General features: G+C 38.1%; 2 protein-coding genes across 2 annotated transcripts in view; one reads left to right on the forward strand and one right to left on the reverse strand.

The window, feature by feature from the left end:
- Positions 1–612: 612 nt before the first annotated feature.
- PLEKHH2 (pleckstrin homology, MyTH4 and FERM domain containing H2) overlaps positions 613–24,661 on the forward strand; it is a 105,607-nt gene continuing 81,558 nt past the window's right edge. The window contains exons 1-2 of the mRNA XM_047069402.1: positions 613–735; positions 22,559–22,621. Coding sequence (XP_046925358.1) covers positions 613–735; positions 22,559–22,621 — 186 coding nt within the window. The remainder of the gene's footprint in view (positions 736–22,558; positions 22,622–24,661) is intronic.
- Positions 19,468–20,552, reverse strand: C1GALT1C1L (C1GALT1 specific chaperone 1 like). The gene is given in 9 exon segments (XM_053722163.1): positions 19,468–19,526; positions 19,529–19,669; positions 19,672–19,833; positions 19,836–19,885; positions 19,887–20,075; positions 20,323–20,361; positions 20,363–20,392; positions 20,394–20,488; positions 20,490–20,552. Coding segments are annotated over 9 exon segments (828 nt in total).

Here is a 24,661-nt window from a genome sequence, read left to right on the forward strand (position 1 = left end):
TTTAGATTTTAGATTTTAGGATGATGATAAGTAATAATTGTAATGTAAATCTAACTTATAATTGTAGCACTGGTAATGAAGTTTCTTAAACCTAAGAAACTATCATGGTACCAATTGAATCAAATTGTGATAGTTCTGTAAACCTAGGAGTGGGGTAAAATTTTGAGCTGGAAGATTAAAACAATGTTTTATCTATTGGGCAGAGCTAAAATAATACTACTTCTCTGTGTTCAGATGGTGCTATTATACTGTCCATAGTGCTATTAAAAATAACAGTATTTAATTTGTTCCTCACAACGTACTCATGAAGAACAATGGTTTGTTACTATCAGTGTCCTGCTTTTTCTAGATTGGATAATCTGAGACACGGAAAGGATATGTTATATATAAAAACTGAATAACACACTGGGCCTCCAACCCTGACCTCTGTCTCCCACTAAGTTTCTTCCATGAGCTATATAACCAGTTATGGAATTTGTCTCAGAATTCAAAAATTTGTATGTGGATGACATCATTAGATGGTAACGTGAATATGTATACAGGATGACATAATGAATTATCCTGAATGCTCATGGGTTATATGCCATTTATGCTTTCTTTTCTAGAATAAATATGGCAGAGCTTACTGAGACAGAAGGACCAGTAGATTGGAAAGAACGATGTGTGGCTCTGGAGTCCCAGCTCATGAAATTTAGAGTTCAAGCAAGCAAGATAAGAGAGCTTTTAGCTGAGAAGGTATGATTTTCTCTCCAACCTTTGTTACTAAACATCACCTGTTTGGGGCATATTTCATTTACATTAAATAATTGCAGTACTTTTGGGGGGTAAACATTTTTAACATAAAGAACATATTTAACTTTTTGTCAGGGCTTTAAAGCTATTTTTGAAATATTCTTTTGCCAATTTTTAGAGGGAATGGAACGTTAAGCCAAAACACTTTTCTTTGCAGAACTAGTGGAATATGTAAGAGTTGTGTGTATTTGATGAATGTGGAGTTCATTCATTCCATATAGAAAAGCTATAATTTATTTGATTTTACTAGAGGAGTGTGACAGCATTTTAATTTACTAAATGTTTAAGAAAATCATGTTTAAAGTGGTTATAGAAGAATGTTCCCTATGGATAGTAACACATGTTTATAGTGTATTTGAAAGTATGCACCCATTTAAGAATTCGTATTGACTTAACCCTATATTGCTAAACTATTGCCTGGGTTGGAATTGAGTTTAATATAATTACATGCTTCTCTTAATAGTTTTAGTCATGTAATTAAAATTTCATCTATGTCACAGGAATTTTTTTTGCATATATGTATATAAAACCCATGGATTAATTCATTCATGTGTTCATTCATTCAACAAATATTCACTGAGGGCTCATTTTGTGCCAGGCACTCTTCTGAATGCTAAAATTACATCTGTGAACAAGAAAACTCATATTCCTGTTTGCAGGGAATCTGGATTCTAGACCTGTAGTGTCCAATATAGCAACCACTAGCCATAAACAACCACTGAGCACTTGAAATGAGGCTAGGACAAATTGAGGTGTGTTAGAAATGTAAAATACACCTGGATTTCAAAGATTTAGTATGAAAAAAAGAATGTGAAATGTCTTAGCAATAATTTTTATATTGGTTACATGCTGAAATAACATTTTGTATATTAGATTAAATAGAAAATATTAAAATTAATGACATCTATTTCTTTTTACTCTTATATTTATTTCTTTTTTTAAGAGTTATTTATTTTTTGGGGTGCCTGGGTGGCTCCGTCGGTTAAGCATTCAACTTTGGCTCAGGTCATGATCTCGTGGTTTGTGAGTTCGAGCACCTCGTCGGGCTCTGTGCTGATGGCTCAGAGCTGGGACCTGCTTCGGATTCTGTGTCTCCCTCTCTCTCTGTCCCTCCCCTGCTCACACTCTGTCTCTCTCTGTCTCAAAAATAAATAAACACTAAAAAAATTTTTAAAAAGAATTGTTTATTTATTTGTAACATATATAAAAATTTAATTCCAGTGCAGTTGAATAATTTCTAGTGTACAATATAGTAATCCAACGGTTCCATACCTTACTCAGTGCCCACCGAGACAAGTACACTCCTAATCCCCTTCGCCTATTTTATTCACTCCCCCACCCACTTCCCCTCTGTTTGTTCTCTATAGTTAAGAGTCTGTGTGTGTGTATGCGTGTGTGTGTGTGTGTGTCTTTTTTTCTTTGTTCATTTGTTTTGCTTTTTAAATTCCATATATGAGTGAGATCGTATGGTATTTGTTTTTCTCTGACTGGCTAATTTCACTTAGCATAATATTTTCCAGATCCATCCATGTTGTTGCAAATGGCAAGATTTCAGTCCTTTTTATGGCTGAATAATATTTCATTGTATATGCATACGACATCTTTTATATCCATTCATCTATTGATGGACACTTGGGCTGCTTCCATAGTTTGGCTTTTGTAAATAATGCTGCAATAAACATAGGGATGCATATATCACTTTGAATTCGTGTTTTCATATTCTGTAAGGTAAATACCCAGTAGTGAGATTATTGGGTCATAGGATAGTCCTATTTTTAATTTTTTGAGGACTCTCCATACTGTTTTCCACAGTGGCTGCACCAGTTGCATTTCCATCAACAGTGCACAAGGATTCCTTTTTCTCCACATCCTTGCCAATGCTTGTTGTTTCATATGGTTTTGGTTTTAGCCATTCTGATATGATGACTCACATTATATTTCTATTTGACAGTGATGTCTAGATGGTTAGATAAATGATATTACTGGTCATCCATAACTAATCAGAAGAACTTACAGGTGGTTTCTTAAACACTTGTCTGCATTATCCTTTGAGACAGAGACTGGTAAATGCATCACATCTTCAAAAAAGATCTTGAGGCACCTGGATAGATCAGTTGGTTAAGTGGTTAAGATCAGCCTTGATTTCGGCTCAGGTCATGATCTCACCTTTGTGAGATAGAGCCCCAAGTCAGGCTCCAGGCTGGGCATGGGGCCTGCTTAAGATTCTCTCGCCCGCTTGCCCTCTGCCCCTCCCCTACTCATGCATACTCTCACCCTCTCTCAAAGAAACACAAAAAACCAAAACCAAAACCAACAAACAAAAACCTTAAAAAAAGATGTTAAATCTTCCTTCCATCGCTGGCTGAGAATCTCTTTTTGTTGTTTTTTTTAAAGATTTTATTTTTGTAAGTAATCCCTGCACCCAATGTGGAGCTCGAACTCACAACTCCGAGATCAAGAGTTGCATGCTTCACCAACTGAGCCAGCCAGGCGCCCGCTGAGAATCTCTTAGCACAGAAGTTTTTTGGTTTTTTGGTATTTTGTTTTTGGCACAGAAGTAGTCTAATAAAATTCAGGAAAACATCATTCAGGTTAAACTTTCATATATATATCATCTTAAATTTTTGTGCTTCAACATCTTTTAGATGGAAAGATTAAAATTATTCTATTCACTTTGGGTCAAAGGACGACCCAGTAATGCTTTGTGGAGTAAATCTCCAGTATCAATTTGCTTTATTTACCACTATTAGAATAAAAATTATAATCTGAAAAAAAATTCCAGTTTGAATATCTCCCAAGTTAGGGAAGCTTATTCTAACTCAAAGTTAGTGACTCATGCTTAGTCTTTTGTTCCTCTCTCAATGAAAATCATTTCCCAGACTGTGCTGATTTATTTAGTATTTTCCGCAATCCCAGCCACTCCATATGGTGATTTTGTTAAGATCACCAATTATATCCTTGCTGCTAAACCTCATGGACACTTTCCAGGTGTTGTCTTATTGGCCTTTTAGCAATTAGCACACTGTTGACCACAGCCTCCTTAAAGTTTTCTTGATTCCCTTGACTTCTGTATTCTCTGGGTTTCTTTGTAGACTAAACAGGAGTTATGTTTATTTGAGTTTTAATGAATTGACCTTTAAGTTCTAATTTTATGGCAACATTTGTCCTTTAGAAGGCATGTTGCAACAAATTTCTTTATGAGTGCCCATTTTTCAAATTTTAAAAGTGTCATGTTTTCTGTAAGTACATTTACATATAGATTTTTGGTTGTTTATGTTATTAGGGTTTATTTTTTCTTTGTCAGTGAATGAATATTGAGAGGAATGTTATTTCAAAATTGCTCTTGTAGTCATGGTTTCTTTCTCTCCTCTTCTTCCTTCTTCGTCTTCTGTATTTTTTATCTGTGACTTAGATCCCATGACAGATCTAGGAGATGGAATTATTCAGATGTGTTTTATACAGTGGAAAGTGGACAAGTATGCCAAGTTACTCATGGTTTCCCAGTAAATATATTCAACACTAAAATGGGAATAATGTTTTTCACGATATTTTCCGTTCTATTCCATTACAAAATATTTTTCTCTGGATTAAAAATTATTTTTGGTACCCCACCTATGTTCTAATAAAAATACCAAATATTTATTGATGTATTATGTGCTAAGCACTTTATAAGTATAATTTATTTAATTCTTATAACAAGCTGTGAAGTAAGACATTTTATTGTTCCCATTTTACAGATTGGGAAACTGATGCTTACCGTGTCCTAGGCAATCTTTATACACACATTGTTAGTGCCATATGTATATATATATACACACACACACACACACACACACACACATACATATATATATGTAGTTAATATATACATCTATTTGTATGTTATAAATTATATATATAGATATATATTAATGTAATATATAAGGTGCTTTATATATATTAACTTTTTTAATTCTTGTAACAATCCTGTGAGGTAAGTACTAATATTATCCTTTTTTTATCCAAGAGGAAACTTAGGTGCATAGAAGTTACTTAACTTGCCCGAGTTTGTGCTGAAAAGTGAGTGATGGAGACAACTGAAACTGAGTATTCTGCAATTAGTGGCTGAATGTTTAGCCACTGCCCTATATGGCCTCTCTAATCTGGCTTTATTACCATTCTGATATGCTTAGCCACTCATCTATTCTGTCTTCTCCTCAACCATGCAACATTTAAATCCATCTCTGCTTGAGAGCAGGTATCTGTGTGTGTTAGGATGTGTGTATGTGTGTAGTAATAACAATTTACATAGCACTACATATTTTTAAAGCAAACCCTATTGCATTGCTTCCACATGCCAACTTGAGTCAAATGTTGCATTCCAGAGGCCAGTCTGGTCCCATCCATAACCTTTGGTTTTGTGTTTGGACCAGTCTGCCCCAAGGCTTTCCCGAATAGTTCTCCAGACCTTCCCCTCAAATGGATGCAGGCCCAAGACTGAAGATTCTTGAGAGAATACTAATTTGATTCTTCACCCTTTTGCCAGGAATTCTGGCCAACTTTTCTTTCCTGCAATAGTTCTGGTTCTTAGCTATACGCAGCTTATGCTAGGTGCCAACTATGGTTCTTAAGGTTTCACCACAACCATTTGCTAGTTTAAACCCCACGGTAACTTGGGGCACCTGGGCGGCTCAGTTGGCTAAGTGTCCAACTCTTGATTTCAGCTCCGGTCATGATCTCACGGTTCGTGACTTCGAGCCCCACATCAGGCTTTGCACTGACAATGCGTAGCCTGCTTGGGATTCTCTGTCTCCCTCTCTGTCTCTCTCCTGCTCCCTCCCTCTCTCAAAACTAAATAAGTAAACATTAAAAAAAACAAAACCCACACTCACCCTATAAGGTAACTATTATTATCCCCAATCTCAAGATGTTAACATTAAGAGTATTTGAGGTGTGCCTGGGTGGCTCAGTCAGTTAAACATCCGACTCTTGATTTCGGCTCAGGTCATGATCTCATGGTTCGTGGGACTGAGCCCTGGGTTGGGCTCTGTGCTGACAGCATGGAGCCTGCTTGAGATTCTCTCTCTCCTTCTGACTCTCCCCCGCTCATGTGCACTCTCTTATTCTCTCTCTCAAAATAAATAAATAAACATTTAAAAAAAAGATTGAGAATATTTGAGTAATATGCCCAATATTGTAGAGCTAACAAATAGCAGAGTGGGCATTAAACTTTAGATCTTACACACTTTTTGTGATGCAGCTTGGAGAGTGACTGGAACATAGAAGTAACTCATTATTTTCCTATATCTTTTTTTTTATGTTTATTTATTTTTGAGAGGGAGAGAGAGTACAAGTGGGAGAAGGGCAGAGAGAGAAGGATACACAGAATTTGAAGCAGGCTCTAGGGTCTGAGCTGTCAGTATGGCTCCTGACATGGGGTTCGAACTCATGAACCATGAGATCACTACCTGAGCCGAAGTCGGATGCCCAACTGACTGAACCACCCAGGTGCCCCATTTTCCTACAACTTTCTTTAATTTTTTTTTAATGTTTATTTATTTTTGAAGGAGAGAGAGACAGAGTGTGATTGGGGGAGGGGCAGAGAAGGAGGAAGACACAGAATCCAAAGGAGGTTCCAGGCTCCGAGCTGTCAGCACAGAGCCCAACGCGGGGCTTGAACTCATGGACTGTGAGATCATGACCTGAGCTGAAGTTGGACGCTTAACCGACTGAGCCACCCAGGCGCCCCTCCTACATCTTTCTTAAGGGACACACTGGCTAAGTGTACAAGGAGGTGACTTAACAAATGTAATTACTGATTAATAGGAGACATCTCTGTCAGTTTTTTTTAAGGAAAATATATGAGATGGTCTCAAAGTGTTTTTATAGTTAAAGATGGGTTTCAATTGTATATACTTTATGTTTTTTGGAGATGGAGTAGAAGAATACATGAGATTTTTTTTTAAAAAAACTATTTTTGCACCATTTTTTTTTCCATCACAATTTCCAAGTAACTTTGAATATTGAAGCTTGTGAAGAAAAAGGCCTTATTGAAGTCTTGGGCAAATACTGCTATAAGTGGGAGAGGTCTTTAGAGGAATTTGAGGAATGGTGTTGGAAATATCTCTAGTATGCCAAATATAAACTCTTCAGGGAAGCTGAGATTTAAGTAGGTTTCCTACTTTACAGTATTACTGGTTAGTGTTCTGAGTTACGGAGGGAAAAGAGAAAGTTTCTTTTTACGTTGAAGTGAATGCTGTTTCCAATGGGTTAGGTTTTCAGTAAAAAAAAAAAGGATGAAAATATGAAGAATTTTCCCTTTAGGCATCTTAGGCATCAGCATGGCCCACATAAACTAGTGCTGCTGTTACCTGATACAGCATCACTGTCTGGGATTCCCTGCCATGACTGCCACTTGACCTTCCTTTTGTGTACACACATAGCCCATGAGGTGGGCTATGATTCTCTCAAAGAACTGAGGAGTCCCTGGACAGCATAGTATTTGCCTTCATATAATGGTCCAGTACAACATCATGACCATCCTATTTAAATTACACATCCCCTCAGTCACTCTGTTGCCTCACCTAATATTTCTCACTACCTGACAGGAATTATACATATACTAACAATGAGACTTTGCAGGCTAATTTAAATGTCATTTTTTGGGGGGGAGGGGGGGAAATTGACCGAAGATATTATTTATTATAAGAAAATAAAGAAAAATGGTGATAGAGTCTTTCTAACAGTGATGGGTTCTGTTGGGGAAAATCGGGAAGAGATACTTGGTCAGGAATTGCTGTCCACATCGGTGAATGTGAAGGTCCTAAAATATTCTGCCTAAAGTGACCAATCTATTAAACAAGTGTATTTGTATACGGTGCTTAGAACACTGAGTATTAAGAGTGGTGGTGTTAGGATCCAACATCAGTGACATATTGTCTTTTGCCACTTGCTGCTAGGTTTACTCTGGCTACAGAGGACACTTCTCTGGTATTAAGTCCAAATACTAGGTTTAGAATTTGCTACTGCATTTATTATTAAATAAGTAGCCTGTTTGTAAAAATTCCTATTTTTGTCCAAAGCCTGATATAGGGCAGCAGATTATTTCGTTTCTTTTAGTGACTTGGTGTGGATTGGTTGTGGAATGGACCCAAGGCTTACCTTATAGTCTACGTTGTGAAAGTAAAAACTTACTTGAATATTTCCCGCATTGCTTTTGTTTTTTGTATTTTGCTAAGTTATTTTCCAGCCTGAATGATTATAAAAACAGTCACCCCAAATCAAAGTATTGCCTTTCCTACTACCCTTATGTTTAAACTCATTTTAAAGTGTTGTAAACGTTGTTGGATGTACTTAATGTATATTTACTCTATGCAGTGTGAAGTGCTCAGTATTTATGATCTGTTATATAGACTGTGGAAACAGAGGGTTTTTTCCTTTTGTCAAAGCTTATCTTTGGTTGTAAATAATTTTTTTGGACAGAGTTGACACTTTCATCTGTTCATTCATTTGCTCAACATACATTTATTGAATTTCTGTTACATGGTATTCATTACTCCTGCCTTAATCATTGCTATGTAAGTAAAGAATACACACAAAATCTGGGGGGAGACTTCTTGGCTTACTTACTATCTAGTGGTAGAATTATGTGAGAATCTCAAATTCCAAATTTAGCCTCTCTTGGCTATACCTCTGTCTCTGTGCTTCGTTCTGTGGTATATTCCTTGAGAACATGCAACTTAAAATTGTTCCTGCTATGAATGTTAGTGTGACTTTAAGTTACCAATAAAAGATGCCTAGGTTAAAAGAATAACATACAGAGGTGGGGGCTGCCTGGGGGGCTCAGTTGGTTGAGCATTCGACTCTTGGTTTCCGCTCAGGTCATGATCCCAGGGTCATGGGATCGAGCTCCACATTGGGCTCTGTGCTGACCTTGGAGCCTGCTTAGGATTCTTTCTTTCCCTTTGTTCCTTTCCCCCATTTGTGCTCTCACTCTCTCTCTCTAAAAATAAATTAAAAAAAAAAAAAGCATAGCATAAAGTGGATAGAAATAAAGACAAATGCTTTCCAACTAAGAATTCTGTGGTTTTATGTATTGGGGACTTATTTTCATATGGTTCTGTATAACGATATGCTGTGTGGAATTTTTAAATACCAAAGAAGTTGTGGTTCAACTCAAAGAGCACTAGGGAATCAGAACATGAAGGAAGACTCAAATCCCAACCATGTCACTGGCTGGGAGCATACGCTAATACAAGGCATAGTCATCCTGAACATCAACGTCCTAATCTTCAGGATGAGCATAACAATTTGTGTCTTATGGTGTGGCTGTGAAATGATGAAGTGGGAAGTTTCTGGTTCCTAAGCACTAACTAAAAATTTTTTTAAAGTTCTCTTCTATTCCCCAAATTATTTTTCTTTCCTCTGAGATTATTTCCCACTTTTATGTTTGTTATTTTTTTTTCAGGTTGTAAACTTTTCTCAAATTTCTGATGATTTTTGGTGATCCATTCATATTTAAAAATGGGACATCTGAAAAGTTGACCAGGAATTGTGTGTAAATAGTCAGTGCTGGTCAACTGTCAACCTTTGTTTTAGAGTGAGGGGGTGGGAGACTGCCTATTACACCCTGAACCCATAAATGCCACAGTTGTTGGATTGGTGCCCTCCAAACAATTTATTCAGTTTTGTAAGAGAAGAACAATTCCCATTTTCAACAGGAAGTAAATGCTTAGCTGCTGGACATTTGGCACGTGGGGATAAGTGAGAAGATTCTAAGGAGTTAGTTGACTCTAAGGTTACATAGTTTCATTAATACCCCCTATTTTTACCCCATCCCCATCACTCCTGATCTAGGTCTTTGCTGGATTCTATGGGGAAATTAGCTCCCCGGGGAAACCCAGGACCCTCCAGTCCTAATTCTAGACTATGGTTTCTGCTTCATCAAAAACAAGGGGATTAAATGAACATATGCACATTTTATGGTGAGCTTGTCCTTGCACTCCCAACCTTCCTGTCTTACGTAGCTCCTAAAATGCCGGCACAAACATTTATCCTATGCAGGGAGATTAAAAGCCTCTGGAAATCTTATCAGCCCAGGAGGAAAGAGGAAATAATGCTGACAATCAGTGGTTCCCCAACAGAAAGCCCAGCCAGATCATCTAATGTTAAAGTTCATAGTCAATAAGCCCCATATATGTGCTAAAACATCTAGGCAGCTTTTTAGTCCCTTAACCCTAAATGTAAGCAAGCAGCTCATGAATGACCAGACATCTAAGGAAAGCCTCTAACATGAAAGAGAACAATCAGAAAACAGAACAAAACACAACATTGTTTATGCAGGGAAAAGGAAATAAAACAGAACAAACAAAATCCTATCACTTAATATTCCCAAAGAGAAAAGATACTGCACCCCTGAAACAAGGAATATTCAAGGAATAAATAAGAACTCTTGCAAATTAAAAACATAGTAGAAGAAACAGTAAACTTAATAGGTAGGTTGGAATATAAACTTAAGGTAAATACCTGGGAAGTAGAGCAAAAAATGTTAAAAAGATGGAAAACAAGAGAGAAAAGATTAGAAATTTAGAGAACTAGTCCAGCATGTCCAAGACCTGAATGATAGGAAGGCTCTGGAGTGGACAAAATCAATGAAATGAGGCATGAAAATTTTCCAGAATTGAAGGACACAAGATTCTAGATTGAAAGATCTACCAAGTACCTAGCACAACAGATAAAAATAGTTTCTCCCAAAGACACATCATCATGAGAGTTTACTACAGACCAAAGAAAAGATTCTGCAAGCTTCCAGGTGTGGGGAAAACAGGTTATATGTGAACAATCAGGAATTAGAATGGGATTTTTAAGACATGCAAGTTCTCACATAACCTTCTTGAAGAATCTCCAGAAGGATGTGCTCCATGAAAAGGAGAAAGCAAACCAAGAGAAGAAGCCACAGGATTCAGGAAACAGGAGCCCCAGTGTGGGGAAAAGTGGAGGGACCTTCCAAAGAAGACAGCTGTGTCTTGGCAAGAGGGGAATCAGTCCAGATGAGTGCAGGTCAGAGACTCTGGAAGCAGCTTAAAGAAGATGAAATTGGTAGAAAATCAGGCATGAATGAACATCTTGAGAGATGATTTAATTTGGGATTTAGTTCAATAATTAAATTTAATAATTAAATAATTAAGTTCATAGAAAGCTAGATAAAGAAAAGAACAAGACACTTAACTCTAGGGGGAAAAGCTATATAGCATAGGAAAAAAGTAACTATGGTTTATTACGTGGTTCATCTCTGGGTATCATCCACAGTCACAGTAACACTAATACTGAATAGTGAATTAACCAAAGGTAAGATGTAAATGTGTTGGAAGAATGGGAGTGTATCTGTGTTGATGGTGAGGAGATCAACAAGCCAAATCCTCATTCTCCTTAAGGGAGTAAGTAGAAAAATCACTAAACTAAAAAAGAAGCATGTTATTTAGATCATGAAAGTAAATATAAAGAGAATTGCCAAAAGAGTGTAATTATTTTTATTAGCAAATCTTATGGAACTAGTCGGTACTTTATGTGTATTTATGGCTTTGATAAACATAAAAACAAAAGAAAAATTAAATCAAATTGTGAAGTAAATGGACTTGTACAGTCTTTTGAGGGGAAATCTTCATAATAGAATGTTTCCATGAAATCACTATCTAACCAAAATAATTTATTTTGAGTTTTCAGGGTATATCAAAAAGAATCAAACTTTCTGGGTTATATATTTTGAGGTTAGATTCATTCAGGATCAGCATTATTACATGTCCTTGATGAATTATCCCATTTATAATTGTTCACATTTTATTGCTGATACAACTTTTGGCATTAAGATCTCTTGTCTGATTTTGATATTGCTTGTAGGTAATACTTGCTTGAAATATTTTTCTGTTCCTTTACTTTCAACCTTTTAATGTCATTTTTTTTCAGTATGCCCCTTTAAATATTATATAGCTAGATTTATTTCTTTTTCCAAATAGTGAGATAATCTCTTTAAATATATCTGAAATAATAATAAATGCATTCTGTTTCTACACATCATGATGCTGAAGTTTTCTTTATCTCCTCCCCTTCCCTGCCTTTTTCCCCTTCTGATGCTTTGCACGCTATAGATTGAATTTCTGTAAGCGGTTATCCTTAACTCTTTAAAAAGAAAGGCCAGTACACATACTGTATATTGCAATAATAGAACTTGAAACTGAATGTGGTATGGGAATAAGGAAACGTTAGGGAGTTGGTGGTAATTACAAAAAAATAATTTCTATATAGGGCAGCATTGTGGTGGGGGGTTTGGTGAGGAGAAGGATGGGAAACCCATAGCTGTGGGAGCTGAGCATCAAAAATAGCAAGTACCACAACTGTTAGGATGGCCAGCACCGAGTCTTCTTTAGAGAATAGGCTTTAGAAACTGGGCATTTTCTAAAACAGAAACACCTCCTTCAATTTAAACTTTGAGTTAAGCTCTTGAAATTTAGGTAATTATTCAGCTTTGACGGATCCTAGGAGTTGCTAAATGTTGTATAAAACCATTAGAAGCCATATAATGGAAAAATGTCAGGCAATCAGAAAGACTTCAATTGTCTCATCTTGTCTTAGAACTAGTAGTTTTTCTATCATTATCACAAAACTACCTCCTTGGAAAGCCTGAGGATGTGTGGGAATGGGCTGCAACAGGGTTTGCTGAATTCACATTTTGAGTAGGATGATTAATAAAACTGAAGGAGATCTTGCACTGTGGAGAATAATTCAGCTCCCAATGGCTTAGTCTGCCATGGCTTTGCAACAGCAGCAGGCTTTTTAAAATTCATAATATAGGCATGTTTTCATAAAACAAAAAAATACAGTTTTGAAATCTAGACCCAAAATGGCAGTGTGTCATTTCCACTGCATTCTGTGGGTCATGGCAAGTCACAAAGCATCCCAGAGTCCAAAGGAGGGACAATGGACCTCACTTCTCAATAGGAAAAGTGGCATGTGTGTATAGGGAGGAAGGAACTGGTGGTGGCCATCTTTGGTAGCTATCTAAGCCTGACTAGTTACTTTATTCATTCAGACTCTTGCATTCCTGCTTATGTCCTTGCTCCCTCCCCTACACTGCAGCTGACCTCACAAAGGTCATGAATGACCTAATTAGCATATGTTTGCATATATTATTTATCTTACAACATATTACTTACATGTATCTTTCAATATGTTACTTATATTTAATTTTTTTGAGAGAGAGAAAAAGAGGGAGGGGGGCAAAGGGAGAGGCAGAGAAGGAATCTCAAGCAGGCTCCATGCCCAGCAAGGAGCCCGACATGGGGCTCATCCCATGACCCTAGGATCATGACCTGAGCCAAAATCAAGAGTCAGATGCTCAACCAATCCACTGAGCCACCCAGATGCCCCCAGTGTTTTTTACTAGAGAAGTTTTCAAACATACAAAATAAGCAGAATATTATAATGAAATCATTACCCAGCTTTAATGATTATTAACTCAATATCAGTCCTGTTTCATCATACCCGGACTCACTTCTCCTTTCTTATTTTATATTGAAGCAAATGCCAAATATATTATTTGGCAAATGCCAAATATAAAATAAAATATATTTTGAATATTTTGTATTCAAAAATAGAATGTATGGTATCTATTTATATATGTATGGAAATATCCATTTATATATTTAGATAATTCTGTTTTTGGACATTTGTGGCTTTTATTTTTACCATTCAAATTATAACACTGCAATCACTACCATATATTTTTAATTGATGAAATACTAACAGCTTTTTGACATCACTTTGACCTGTTTTCTTATTTTTATCCTCACAACTTCCTGTAAGGTAAGTAGAGCAGGTTATATTATCCTTATTTTATCAACAAGAATTTTAGAGCGCAATGTCAAACTGTTGAATAGTAGAGTGAGAATTAGAACCCAGGGGGCGCCTGGCTGGCTCAATCAATACTGCATGTGACTCTGGATCTCAGGGTTGTAAGTTCGAGCCCCACGCTGAGTGTAAAAATTACTTAAAAATAAAATCTTAAAAGAATTAGAACCCAGATCTCTTGAATCTACTTTGTTCACTTTTCACTTGCTAACTTATTCATAAAAGTAATATATGTGTATGATAGAAATATACTGCTATATAAATAACCCTTGAACACCCATTAAGTATTAGATACATGCTGGACACTTTCCTGTTAAGTATGTGAGATAAAGGTTACCGCTTTTACAGATAAGGAATGGAGGCTCAGAGAAGTTAATGACTTACCCATCATTACATAGCTCATAAGCAGTGGAATTGTTTCTAATTTAGGTCTTCTTGCCTCCAACTTCAGTGCTCTTTCCACTTTTCCCTACATTAATATTTCAGGGGCTGCCCTTTTTTTCCCAAGTTATTTTATTTATTTATTTATTATTTTTTTTTTTATCTTTATTTATTTTCTTGGCACAGACAGCGGACGGGAGAGAGTCAGACGGCAGGCACAGAGTCGGAAACAGGCTGCGCGCGACGGGCACGGAGCCTTATGTGGGGCTCGAACTCGCAGACCACGAGATTCGACCTGAGATACAGTCAGACGCTCAACCAACTGAGCCACCCAGGCGCCCCTATTTTATTTATTTTTTGAGAGAGAGCAGGGGATGGGCAGAGAGAGAGGGAGAGAGAGAATCCCAAGCAGGCTCTGCACTCTCAGCACAGAGCCCAACGTGGAGCTCAAACCCATGAACCATGAGATTATGACCTGAGCTGAAATCAAGAGTCTGATGCTTAACTGAATTAAGCAATTTAAGTTGGTGGCTTAACCAAGCCACCCTGTTGCTCCAAGGGCTACCTTTTTTTTTTTTTTTTTTTTTTTTTTTTTTTTTTTTTTGAGAGAGAGAGAGAGAGAGCATGAATGGGAAGGGGCACAGAGAGACAGAGACACAGAATCCGAAGCAGGCTCCAGTCTCTGAGCTGTCAGCACAGAGCCCGACATGGGGCTTGAACCCACAAGCCGTGAGATCGTGACCTGAGCCAAAGTCATTCACTTAACCAACTGAGCTACCCAGGCACCCCAAGGGCTACCCTTTTTTTTTAATTAAAAAAACCCAAAAATGATTCTTTGAATAGGTGCTTTTAATTAACTTGTATTCAAAGTCATACACATATAATTTTCATTTCCAGCACATTTAGCCTCTTCATTTATAACCTTACATCCCAAGTCTTGTAAAATAGTGTGTGTGTTGTGTGATGCCTTTTATAGTGGAAAGTATAAAAATCTTTTTTTTTGGTAAGGTTATTTATTGCTTGCTACTGAGCTTTTAGAGTTTTACTGTAAGGCTGGTATGTGCAACATGTTATGGAGGATATAAAGGGTCCTCACACGTGAAGTCTGTCTTTAAGCAACTTTAGTTGGGAAAATAGTACAAGGTAGAGAGTCAATGCCATAGGAGCAGAAGAAAAGTTATTTGGCAGCAGTAACCACACTATCCTTCATATATGCATAGTGCTTTTCAGATGTAATTTTATTTAATAATCTATAATATACTGTATACCTACTGTGTATAAAGACCTGTATTAGGGTATGTAACAGTGAGGCAAAGAGAGAAGGCTTCTGCCCTGTTAACACTAGAAACCCAACTTCAGAAAGAGAAATTTGACCAGATATCTCTATAGTCCTTGCCTTAATTTGCTTTGCTATAACAAAATACTACAGACTATATAGCTTATTAACAACAGATATTTATCCTAGTTCTGGAGGCTGGAGATCTGAGGTCAGGGGTGTAGCTAGGTCAGGTGAGGGCTCTCTTCCCTCAGAGATTGCAGACTTCTCATTGTATCCTCACATGGTGGAAATGGCTAGGGAGCTCTCTGGGATCTCTCTGATAAGGATAAGGGCACTAATCCCATTCAGGAGGGTCCCACTCTTGTGACCTCATCACCTCTCAAAGACCTCACCTCCTAACACCACCACAGTGGGTGTTAGGATTCCAACATGTGAATTCTGGGGGGAGACACAAACATTCAGATCATAGTATTCCATACTTGGCCCCTCAGATTCATGTCCTTCTCTCAAACAAAATTCATTCATTCCCTCCCGACAGCCCTAAAAGTCTTAATAGCTCTTCCAGCATCCACTTACAAGTCTATAAAGTGCAGAGTCTCATCTAAATCATGTATGGGTAAGACTCAAGGTATGATTTATTCTGAGGAAATCCCTTCCAGCTGTGAACGTGTGAAACCAAACGAGTTATGTGTTTCTGAAATACAATGGTGGGACAGACATAAGATAGATATTTTCATTCCAAGAAGAAGAAATAGGAGAGAAAGAAGGGACAACAGGTTCCAAGAAAGTTTAAAACCCCACAAGGCAACTAACATTAAATCCTAAGACTTGAGAATAATCTTGAGATGTTCAACCCTCTGGGATGGAGGTCTTAGCTTCTGGATCAGCTGGGGGTGAGGGATCTCACCTTCTAGACCCTGAGTGGCATTTGCAGCCCAGTGGCTTTGCAGGGCAGCTCTCATGGGTTGCAGTTGCACACTGATGGTTCTACCAGTCTGGGGTCCAAGGGGTGGCCCCACCCCCATGGCCTTGATTGGGAATTGCCCTGGTTGGGGTTCTCTGGTGTCCTTGCCCTTGAAGTGGCCCTGTGCTTGGGTTGTACGCTCGCAGCTCTGGGCAGTTTCATCCTTCCAAATCTAGGTGGAGGTAGCCATGCTCCCAGTGGCTCTGCTGGGCAGGGGTCAGCCCCCCATGGCTTTGGGAAACAGCACTTTGGTTTGGTTGGAAGTTGTGTGGCCTGCTGAAACCCAGGAAATGCCCCACCGCAAGTTTGTGAAATTGAAGGGGCAGCTCTGATGATTTCTGAATTGCATTTAGGGTCCTTCCTCCTTGCCTTGAAGAATTGCCCGATGTCATAGCCATAGCTCTAAGATCCCATCCTGTAAAGTCCAAGTCCAACAGCCAGCCTCATTCCTTCCTCTTCAGTTCACATGGACTTTTCCTTCTTCAGTCGCTACCTAACTCTTTGGTTCAAACCCATACTGACCCCTTAATCAAAAGGTGGTTTGGTCACACCCTGTCCTCTCTTGAACAGACTTTCCCATTTCTTTCAATATGGAAATGCTGAAAAGTATCCAGATTTTTAGGTTCTATTTCCTCTTTGATCAACTATCTTTAAATCATTTCTCTTGTCGCATTTTACTATAAGCATTCAAGAAGAATTTGGCCACTCCTTCAACAGTTGGCTTAGAAATATTTCCTCAGTCAAATATCCAGTTTCATCACTCACAAGTTCTACCTTCCACAAAACCCCAAGACAAGAATCCAATTCAGCAAAGCCCTTTGCTGCTTTATAGCAAGGATCACCTTTCCTCTTGTCTCCATTAACATGTTCTTTATTTCCATCTGAGACCTCATCAGAATGGCCTTTACCATCCATCATATTTCTACTAATACTCTGTTCACAACCACTCAGGGATTCTCTAAGAAGACTGAAGCTTTCTCTACAGCTTTCCTTTTTGCCTTCTGAGTTCTCACTGGAATTGCTTTAAATGCAATTTAAATGGTCTGTTCGTGGCAATGTAGGTTTTTGTACCATGCACCCCAAAATTCTTCCTGCTTCTACCGATTACCCAACTCCAAACTCACTTCCACATTTTTAGTTATTTGTTAACAGCAGCACTCCACTCTCGGGACCAATTTCTGTCTTGGTCTGTTCATGCTACTGTAACAAAATACGACAGACCGCATAGCTTATGAACAATAGAAATTTATTTCTCACAATTCTAGAGGCTGGAAGTCTGAGATCGGGGTGCCAGCAATGCCAGGTTAGGGCCCTCTTCTGGGTTTTAGACTTCTTGTATTGTCACCTGGTGGAAGAGGCTGGGGAGCTCTGTGAGATCTCCATTATAAAAGTACTAATCCCATTTGCTAGAGTCCCACCCTCACATTGGGCGTTAGGATTCCAAGGTGAATTTGGGGGGAACACAAACATTCAGACCATAGCAATCCTTTTAGGAAAGTATTCACTCCTTTTTTTTTTTTTCTCTCAAGACTTCCATTTTTTAGAGCAGTTTAGGGTTCACAAAAAAATTGGGTGGTGCAGAAATCTCCCATATATTCCCTGCCCCCACACCTGCATAACCTCTCTCATTATCAACATCCCCCACCAGACTGGTACCTTTGTTAAAATTGATGAACCTACATTTACACATTATAATAACCCAAAGTTTGTACATTCCATGGATTTGGACAAATGTCTAATGACATGTATCCATCACTAGGGTATCATACAGAGTATTTTCACTGCCCTGAAAAGCTCTTGTGCCCTGTTTATTCATCCCCCACCTCAGTTGCATCCTTTTCAGATTGGCTTCTTTCGTTGACTAATATGCATTTAAGTTTCCTCCATGTCTGCTCATGGCTTCATAGCTCATTTCCTTTTAGTGTTAAATAATGTCATTGTCTGGGTGTACCGTGGTTTATTTGTCCGTTCACCTACTGAAGGACATCTTGATTGCTTCCAAGTTTTAGCAGTTATGAGTAAAGCTGATGTGAACATCTGTATGCACGTTTTTGTGTTGACATAAGTTTTCAAGTCCTTTGGATAAATACCAAGAAGTGCGATTGCTAGATCATATGGTAAGAGTATGTTTAAGAGTATGGTAAGAGTTTTGTGAGAAACTGCCAAATTGTCTTCCAAAGTGGCTATACCATTTTGCATTCCCGTGAGCAATGAATGAGAGTCCCTGTTTCTCCACATCCTCAGCTCCACATCCACTAGCATTTGGTGTTGTGAGTGTTCTGGATTTTGGCCACTTGAACAGGTATGTCAGTAATATTTTTTTTTTTTTCCGCTAGCAAAATTTTACAGATCAGCAACTTGTTTGTGGGTTTTCCTGGCAACCTCAGCAATATTCAAAATTGAGCTTAAGTCTCCATGAGCGCAAAATTTTCCTTAAAAATATAATGTAGTTACACTGTAGAGGCGATGATTGTCAGCCCACTGCCAGTAGTGGAAGAATGTAGTGTTGGCGTGTACCTGCCAGTTGGTTTTTTTTGTTTGTTTTTGTTTGTTTTGGTTTAAAGAATATCCTAGACTGGAGACAGTGCTTGTCCAGCTGCTTCTATGCAGTGCCATAGTCCATAACAGTAACTCAATAGAATGCTTTTAGACAACAGTACTTGCTTATTAAATTTTGAAATATTTTCACAAAAATTAAAGATGATATGGGGTCCAGAGAATGCACTTAGGAAATATCTATTTATGTACCCAAATACTTGAAACCTTTTCTAGAAGTTAGATCCCTGCAATAAATGGTCTTTGAAATGCTGCTCTGGGGACAGGCAGTTAAATTAATACATATGGTGACAATGGAATGTTTTACACTTTTGTTATCCAATAGAAATATAATCTGAGACACATATGTAATTTAAAATTCTCTATTAAACAAATTAATAAAATGAAACAGAATTTTATATTTTATTTAATGCAACATATTAAAAATATTATTTCAATGTGAGTCAACATATAAAATTACTGGGATAGCTTATACTTTTTGTATTGGTTTTCAAATAATATGTGTATTATTGAATTAAGTGTGTATCTTACACTTACACATCTCAGTTCACACTTCAAGTGAATCCACATTTTAAGTGCTTTTGGACAGCACAATGCTATTATTCCCCAGCCGTCAGTCACTTTCTGAACCGTTTGGAGGCAAGAAGACCAGTGTGCTGTTGAAATAATGAATGCCCTGAGCCAGTGCGTACCGTACATCATCACTATCATCTTTTTGGGTGTCAGTCCCTTAAAAGTAATAGCCATATCTGAACAGCAGCCTTGTACCACTTCCTGAGGATTATTACACATGGTCTCTTGAATAAGATGTGCATTGGTCTTGTATTAAATACAACTCTTCCTTCAGAATCCTCTGCATTTTCTGCAAGAATTCCAGCTTATTTAAGGCCAGCTGCCAGCTGCATATCTTCAGATAACTCCCAAATGACACTTCAATCTGCACACTTCTCAGACTTACTGAAGAGGCTGTCTTTCAGATTCTATACTTGACAATTTCTCCTTCCACGGTCATGTATTGGAGCTTGCCAAGTTATAGTGTGGCCCAGATAGAAAGGTTGTGATAAAGCTCCGGTACACAGAAAACACGCTGAATTGTCAAAGACAGCAAATGTAGTGGGACGTGTAGGAAAGAACCAGTTGTAGTTGTCGCTGTGCTTTTCAAAGACATATTTGTAAGTTGTCCTCATCTGTATCCACAGGTCACTTTTTAAAAGATTTATTTATTTATTTATTTATTTAGAGAAAAAGAGAGAGAGCGCGAGCAGGGGAGGGGCAGAGAGAGAGGGAAAGAGAGAATCTTAAGCACACTCCGCGCTGCCAGCATGAAGCCCAAGGAGGGGGAGAGGGGGACTTGATCCCACAAACCCAGATCATGACCTGTGCTGAAATCAAGAGTCCATCACTTAACCCACCGAGCCACCCAGGCGCCCCTCCACATGTCACTTTTAAAAATATTAAACAACCTAACAATCTATCATTTTTAGGACTGTAGGGCTCTGCTTTGTCAGTGTTTGGCCCAAGTCTCTTTCAATAATGCTCATCTTGGATTGTCCAAGGCTGATACAGTCAACACGGATACTGTTATTAATATCCACGCGTTGCACTTCTGAAATATTTAAGAAATCTTTTCTTTTTTGGGGGGCGAAGGTAATGGTGATCAGGGTCTTTACCTCTGTGTTGAATGTTACCTGGCCACATAGTTGTCAAACACAGTAAATGCTCCCAACAGCATACTGGTTTAAAAACAAACAAAAAAAGACACACCCTTGTAAGGGTTAAATTGTAGTGTAGGGCTAACGCTTAGCTTGAAAAATAACAGCTTTGTGTTGACCTTGAAGGTTAAGAGATAACAGCCTTGCTTTGCTCTTGTAAACTACGCCTCATACTCTTGTAAATTAGGCTTCACCAATTAAGGAAACAAAAGTTCAAAGAAAAGAGCATCAGAGGCAGGGTCAAGGAGATCCACTGGTTGCAACTTAGAGGCAGAAAGTCTAAAATAAACACCTCATTAGGCAACTGTTTCTAACTCATCTGGAAACTGTTTCTTTGTTTTGTTCCCAGGTGATGATAAAACGATGTGATCGGTTATAAAAACTCTGTACCCCGGCTGTTCGAGGCCGCACTCTTATCAAGAGTGTTGGTCCCGATCGGTTGGCCTTGCCTCTCATTGTAATAAACTTTGTTGTGACTGTCACTGGTGCCCATAGCATTCTGTTTCAGGAGTCGTGTGGATGCAACACCCTGGACCGGATCCCTGCAGCCCACCCAGTCTGAGGCTAGGGTCGCCCTCCAGGCTGGGACACTCTAGCCATGAGAAGCCACTTCTCTGTGGTTCTGAGAAGTGGGTGGGGCTGGAGCTAGGCGTCAGCTGTTGGGGCGGGACGAGGTGCTGTGGTTTGAGGTGCGCTGGAAGTTCTGGAACACCAAGCAACAATGAAACTGAGATTGAGCAAATATCGAGGGACAGACAGCTATAATGTTGACCATATTTCAGCACTCAGAAGAAAAGAATTTAAAATTGAGTTTTATGTCACAGTTGTGTATTCACTACCTAGTACCCATTTTTTATGTTAGTTTGCACTGGGTCCTTTTTAAGGCTTTTCTTTATTTTACTTATAGTAGTCATTTGAGTAATTTACTTTAAATCTCCAAGCTTTTGTCCCCCCCCCCTTTTTTTTAATTGAAATTTTAGTTAACATACAGTGCATATTGGTTTCGGAGTAGAATTCGGTGATTCATCACTTACCTACAACACCCAGTGCTCATCCCAACAAGTGCCCTAGTTAGTATCCACCACCCATTTGGCCTATCTCCCACTCACCTCCCCTCCAGCAACCCTCAGTTTGTTCTCTGTCGTTAAGAGTCTCTTGCAATTTGTTAAATCTCTGAACTTTTTATTTTCTACAGAACTTTAAAAAAAATATGGAGATTTTTTTTTTTTTTTATTCTTTGTGCTCTACACTTTGGTGGATGTGCGTGTGTGTGCTAACATGAGTCTCTTCTGTACTCTACAATGTATGAGAATTAAAACTAGCTAGAGTTTTTTGGGGGTGCCCTAGGTGGCTCAGTCAGTTAAGCATCTGACTCTTGGTTTCAGTTCGGGTCATGGTCTCAGCTTCATGAGTTCAAGCTCTGCATCTGGCTTGTGCTGGCAGTACAGAGCCTGCTTGGGATTATCTCTCTCTCCCTTCTCTGCCTGTCCCCTGCTCGTGCTATCTCTGTCTCTCTCAAAATAAACAAATTAATTTTTTAAAAAACCCAAAAAACAGAGTTTCTACTTAAACACGCCACCTACAGAGCTTGTGAGAATATACCACTTTCTGATATCATTGTGACTTTTCGATCAACAAATCAAATATGATATTTGAGGTCTCACTATTCTCTTAGATTTTAATTACTGTTCTTAATATGTGTTGACCAGTAATTCATAAGTCAATGAAGAAAATCCTATGGATGAGCACTCATGCAGTATAGATTGCATTGTACTAAAAGTATGAAACATTTGGTATGTTATTTGGTTAATTTTTAAATGTTTAAATATGCACTGAAAGAGGCCTCAATGTGATCAATTGTATGTCATTCATATGCATTAAGCTACTTTAAATATTCTTAAAAGAATTTTATGACATTGCAAGATTTTTTAAGTCCCTTTCAAAAGAGAAATACGAATTTTTAGATTTTCTCTGTTTTTCCTCACTTTACAGATGCAACAGCTTGAGAGACAAGTTATTGATGCTGAGCGTCAAGCAGAAAAAGCTTTCCAACAGGTAGGGTATAATTCTAGTTAAATGTTTTTCTCTCTCTACCAGTATAAACCTTGTTTTGCCCAAAACAGTCCTCAAAATAGTCTTTAACCCTTCTCTACATCTTATCTCTTTGACTGTTCTGTGAGCTGGATCCAGAGAGAAAAAGGAGAGTCTAACGTTATTTTGTCCCTTAACAGAGTTCCAAAGGATAAAAATGCGTCCATTAGGAAGTCTTCTTTCCCAGAAAAACCAAATATGACTTTCAAGGCAATCATAACCATAATGAGGTTTTATTTTTTTTTATTTTTTTTTTCAATGTTTATTTATTTTTGGGACAGAGAGAGACAGAGCATGAACGGGGGAGGGGCAGAGAGAGAGGGAGACACAGAATCGGAAACAGGCTCCAGGCTCTGAGCCATCAGCCCAGAGCCCGACGCGGGGCTCGAACTCCCGGACCGCGAGATCGTGACCTGGCTGAAGTCGGACGCTTAACTGACTGCGCCACCCAGGCGCCCCCATAATGAGGTTTTAAATATAAATATGTTCATAGCAGTTTCTTTGATAGAAATAAAGAGTTGGAAATAATATGAATGCCATATTACAAGAGAATGAATAAGTGAACTGTATTCATTCCATGAAATAGTAAACAACCATTACAAATAATTATTACAGGGGCACCTGTGTGTCTCAGCCGGTTAAGCATCTGACTCGATCTCAGCTCAGGTCATGATCTCACAGTTTGTGGGTTCAAGCCCCACATCAGGCTCTGCACTGATGGCATGAAGCCTGCTTGGGATTCTCTCTCTTCTTCTCTCTGCCCCTCCCCTATGTGTGTGTGTGTGCACATGTGCTCTCCCTCTCAAAATAAATAAATAAACACTAAAAAATAATTATTACAAAAGACATACTAATATAGAAAAATGCTTAGAGTTATATTAGGAAAATATGAACACAAATTTTTACTTAGTATGTTAATAGGTATTTGGGAGAAAAGTCAAACCTTTGATAAGTCACTTAGTCCTGTCTGGGCCTTGCTAACATTAAAATGAGTGTTTTCAGTGAGCTCACCAAGTGAGCCTTAAAGTTTGTCTAATGAGTCTCAATCCATACCTTCACATTTTATGAAAAGATCCTTGTCAGGTTCAGGCAAGTCAGGATTTTCAAAATTATTATTTTTTTTCTAGGAAGTATATATTTAATTTCTTATACATGTTCTAAATTTGTCATGTTTCTTCCCAAACATAAGTACTACCAAATCTTGTTTTCACCTAAAAGATTTAATCTTGTATAGTAGATTGATTTAGTGGCCTGATAAATTTCTAAATAAACCCAGTCTAACCTAACCCTTGATTTTCTTTAATTAATTATACTCAGGCGTGCCTGGGTGGTTCAGTCATTTGGCCATCTGACTCTTGATTTTGGCTCAGGTCATGATCTCACAGTTTGTGAGTTCAAGCTCCACATTGGGCTCCGCAGTGTGGAGCCTGCTTGGGATTCTCTCTCTCACTCTCTCCCTGGCCCTTTGTCTCTCTGTCTCTCAAAATAAATTTTTAAAAATACTTACACTTAAAAGAGATTCCTAAAATTTTACTATGACAAATTTCAACCAGTGCAAGAGTAGAGAAAATAGTATAATGAACCCCCATCACCACCTTTAACAATTAGTCAACTCAAGGCTAATCTATACCTCCATCCACTTTATTCTTCTCCACCCCCACACCAAGTTATTTTGAAACAAATTCTAGACATCATATTATTTCACCCATGAGTATATCAGCAACTAATCTAAAAATAAAGACTTAAAATCACAAGTATAGTACCATCATCACACCAGTAATTATTTAAAACCTCAAATTTAGGTATTGGTAGAAGTATGAGTAGTAATGGTAAGGATTGATGCTGTGCTTGGTTTTTTATATCGTTTAGCTGGTAAGACCGAATAGTAATATCTCCACTTATAGCTGTAAAAATCCAATAGTTACCAGTAAACTCATAAAAGGTCACTTACATTCTATGTTTATGTCACTCTCTGTCATTCTGTACTAAATGTCTTCGTCTTTT

Source organism: Lynx rufus, unplaced genomic scaffold, assembly GCF_022079265.1.
Source record: "Lynx rufus isolate CCGP_SWC_20201006 ecotype Redwood Valley unplaced genomic scaffold, mLynRuf1.p SCAF_8, whole genome shotgun sequence".
In the NCBI taxonomy this organism is placed as follows: domain Eukaryota; kingdom Metazoa; phylum Chordata; class Mammalia; order Carnivora; family Felidae; genus Lynx; species Lynx rufus.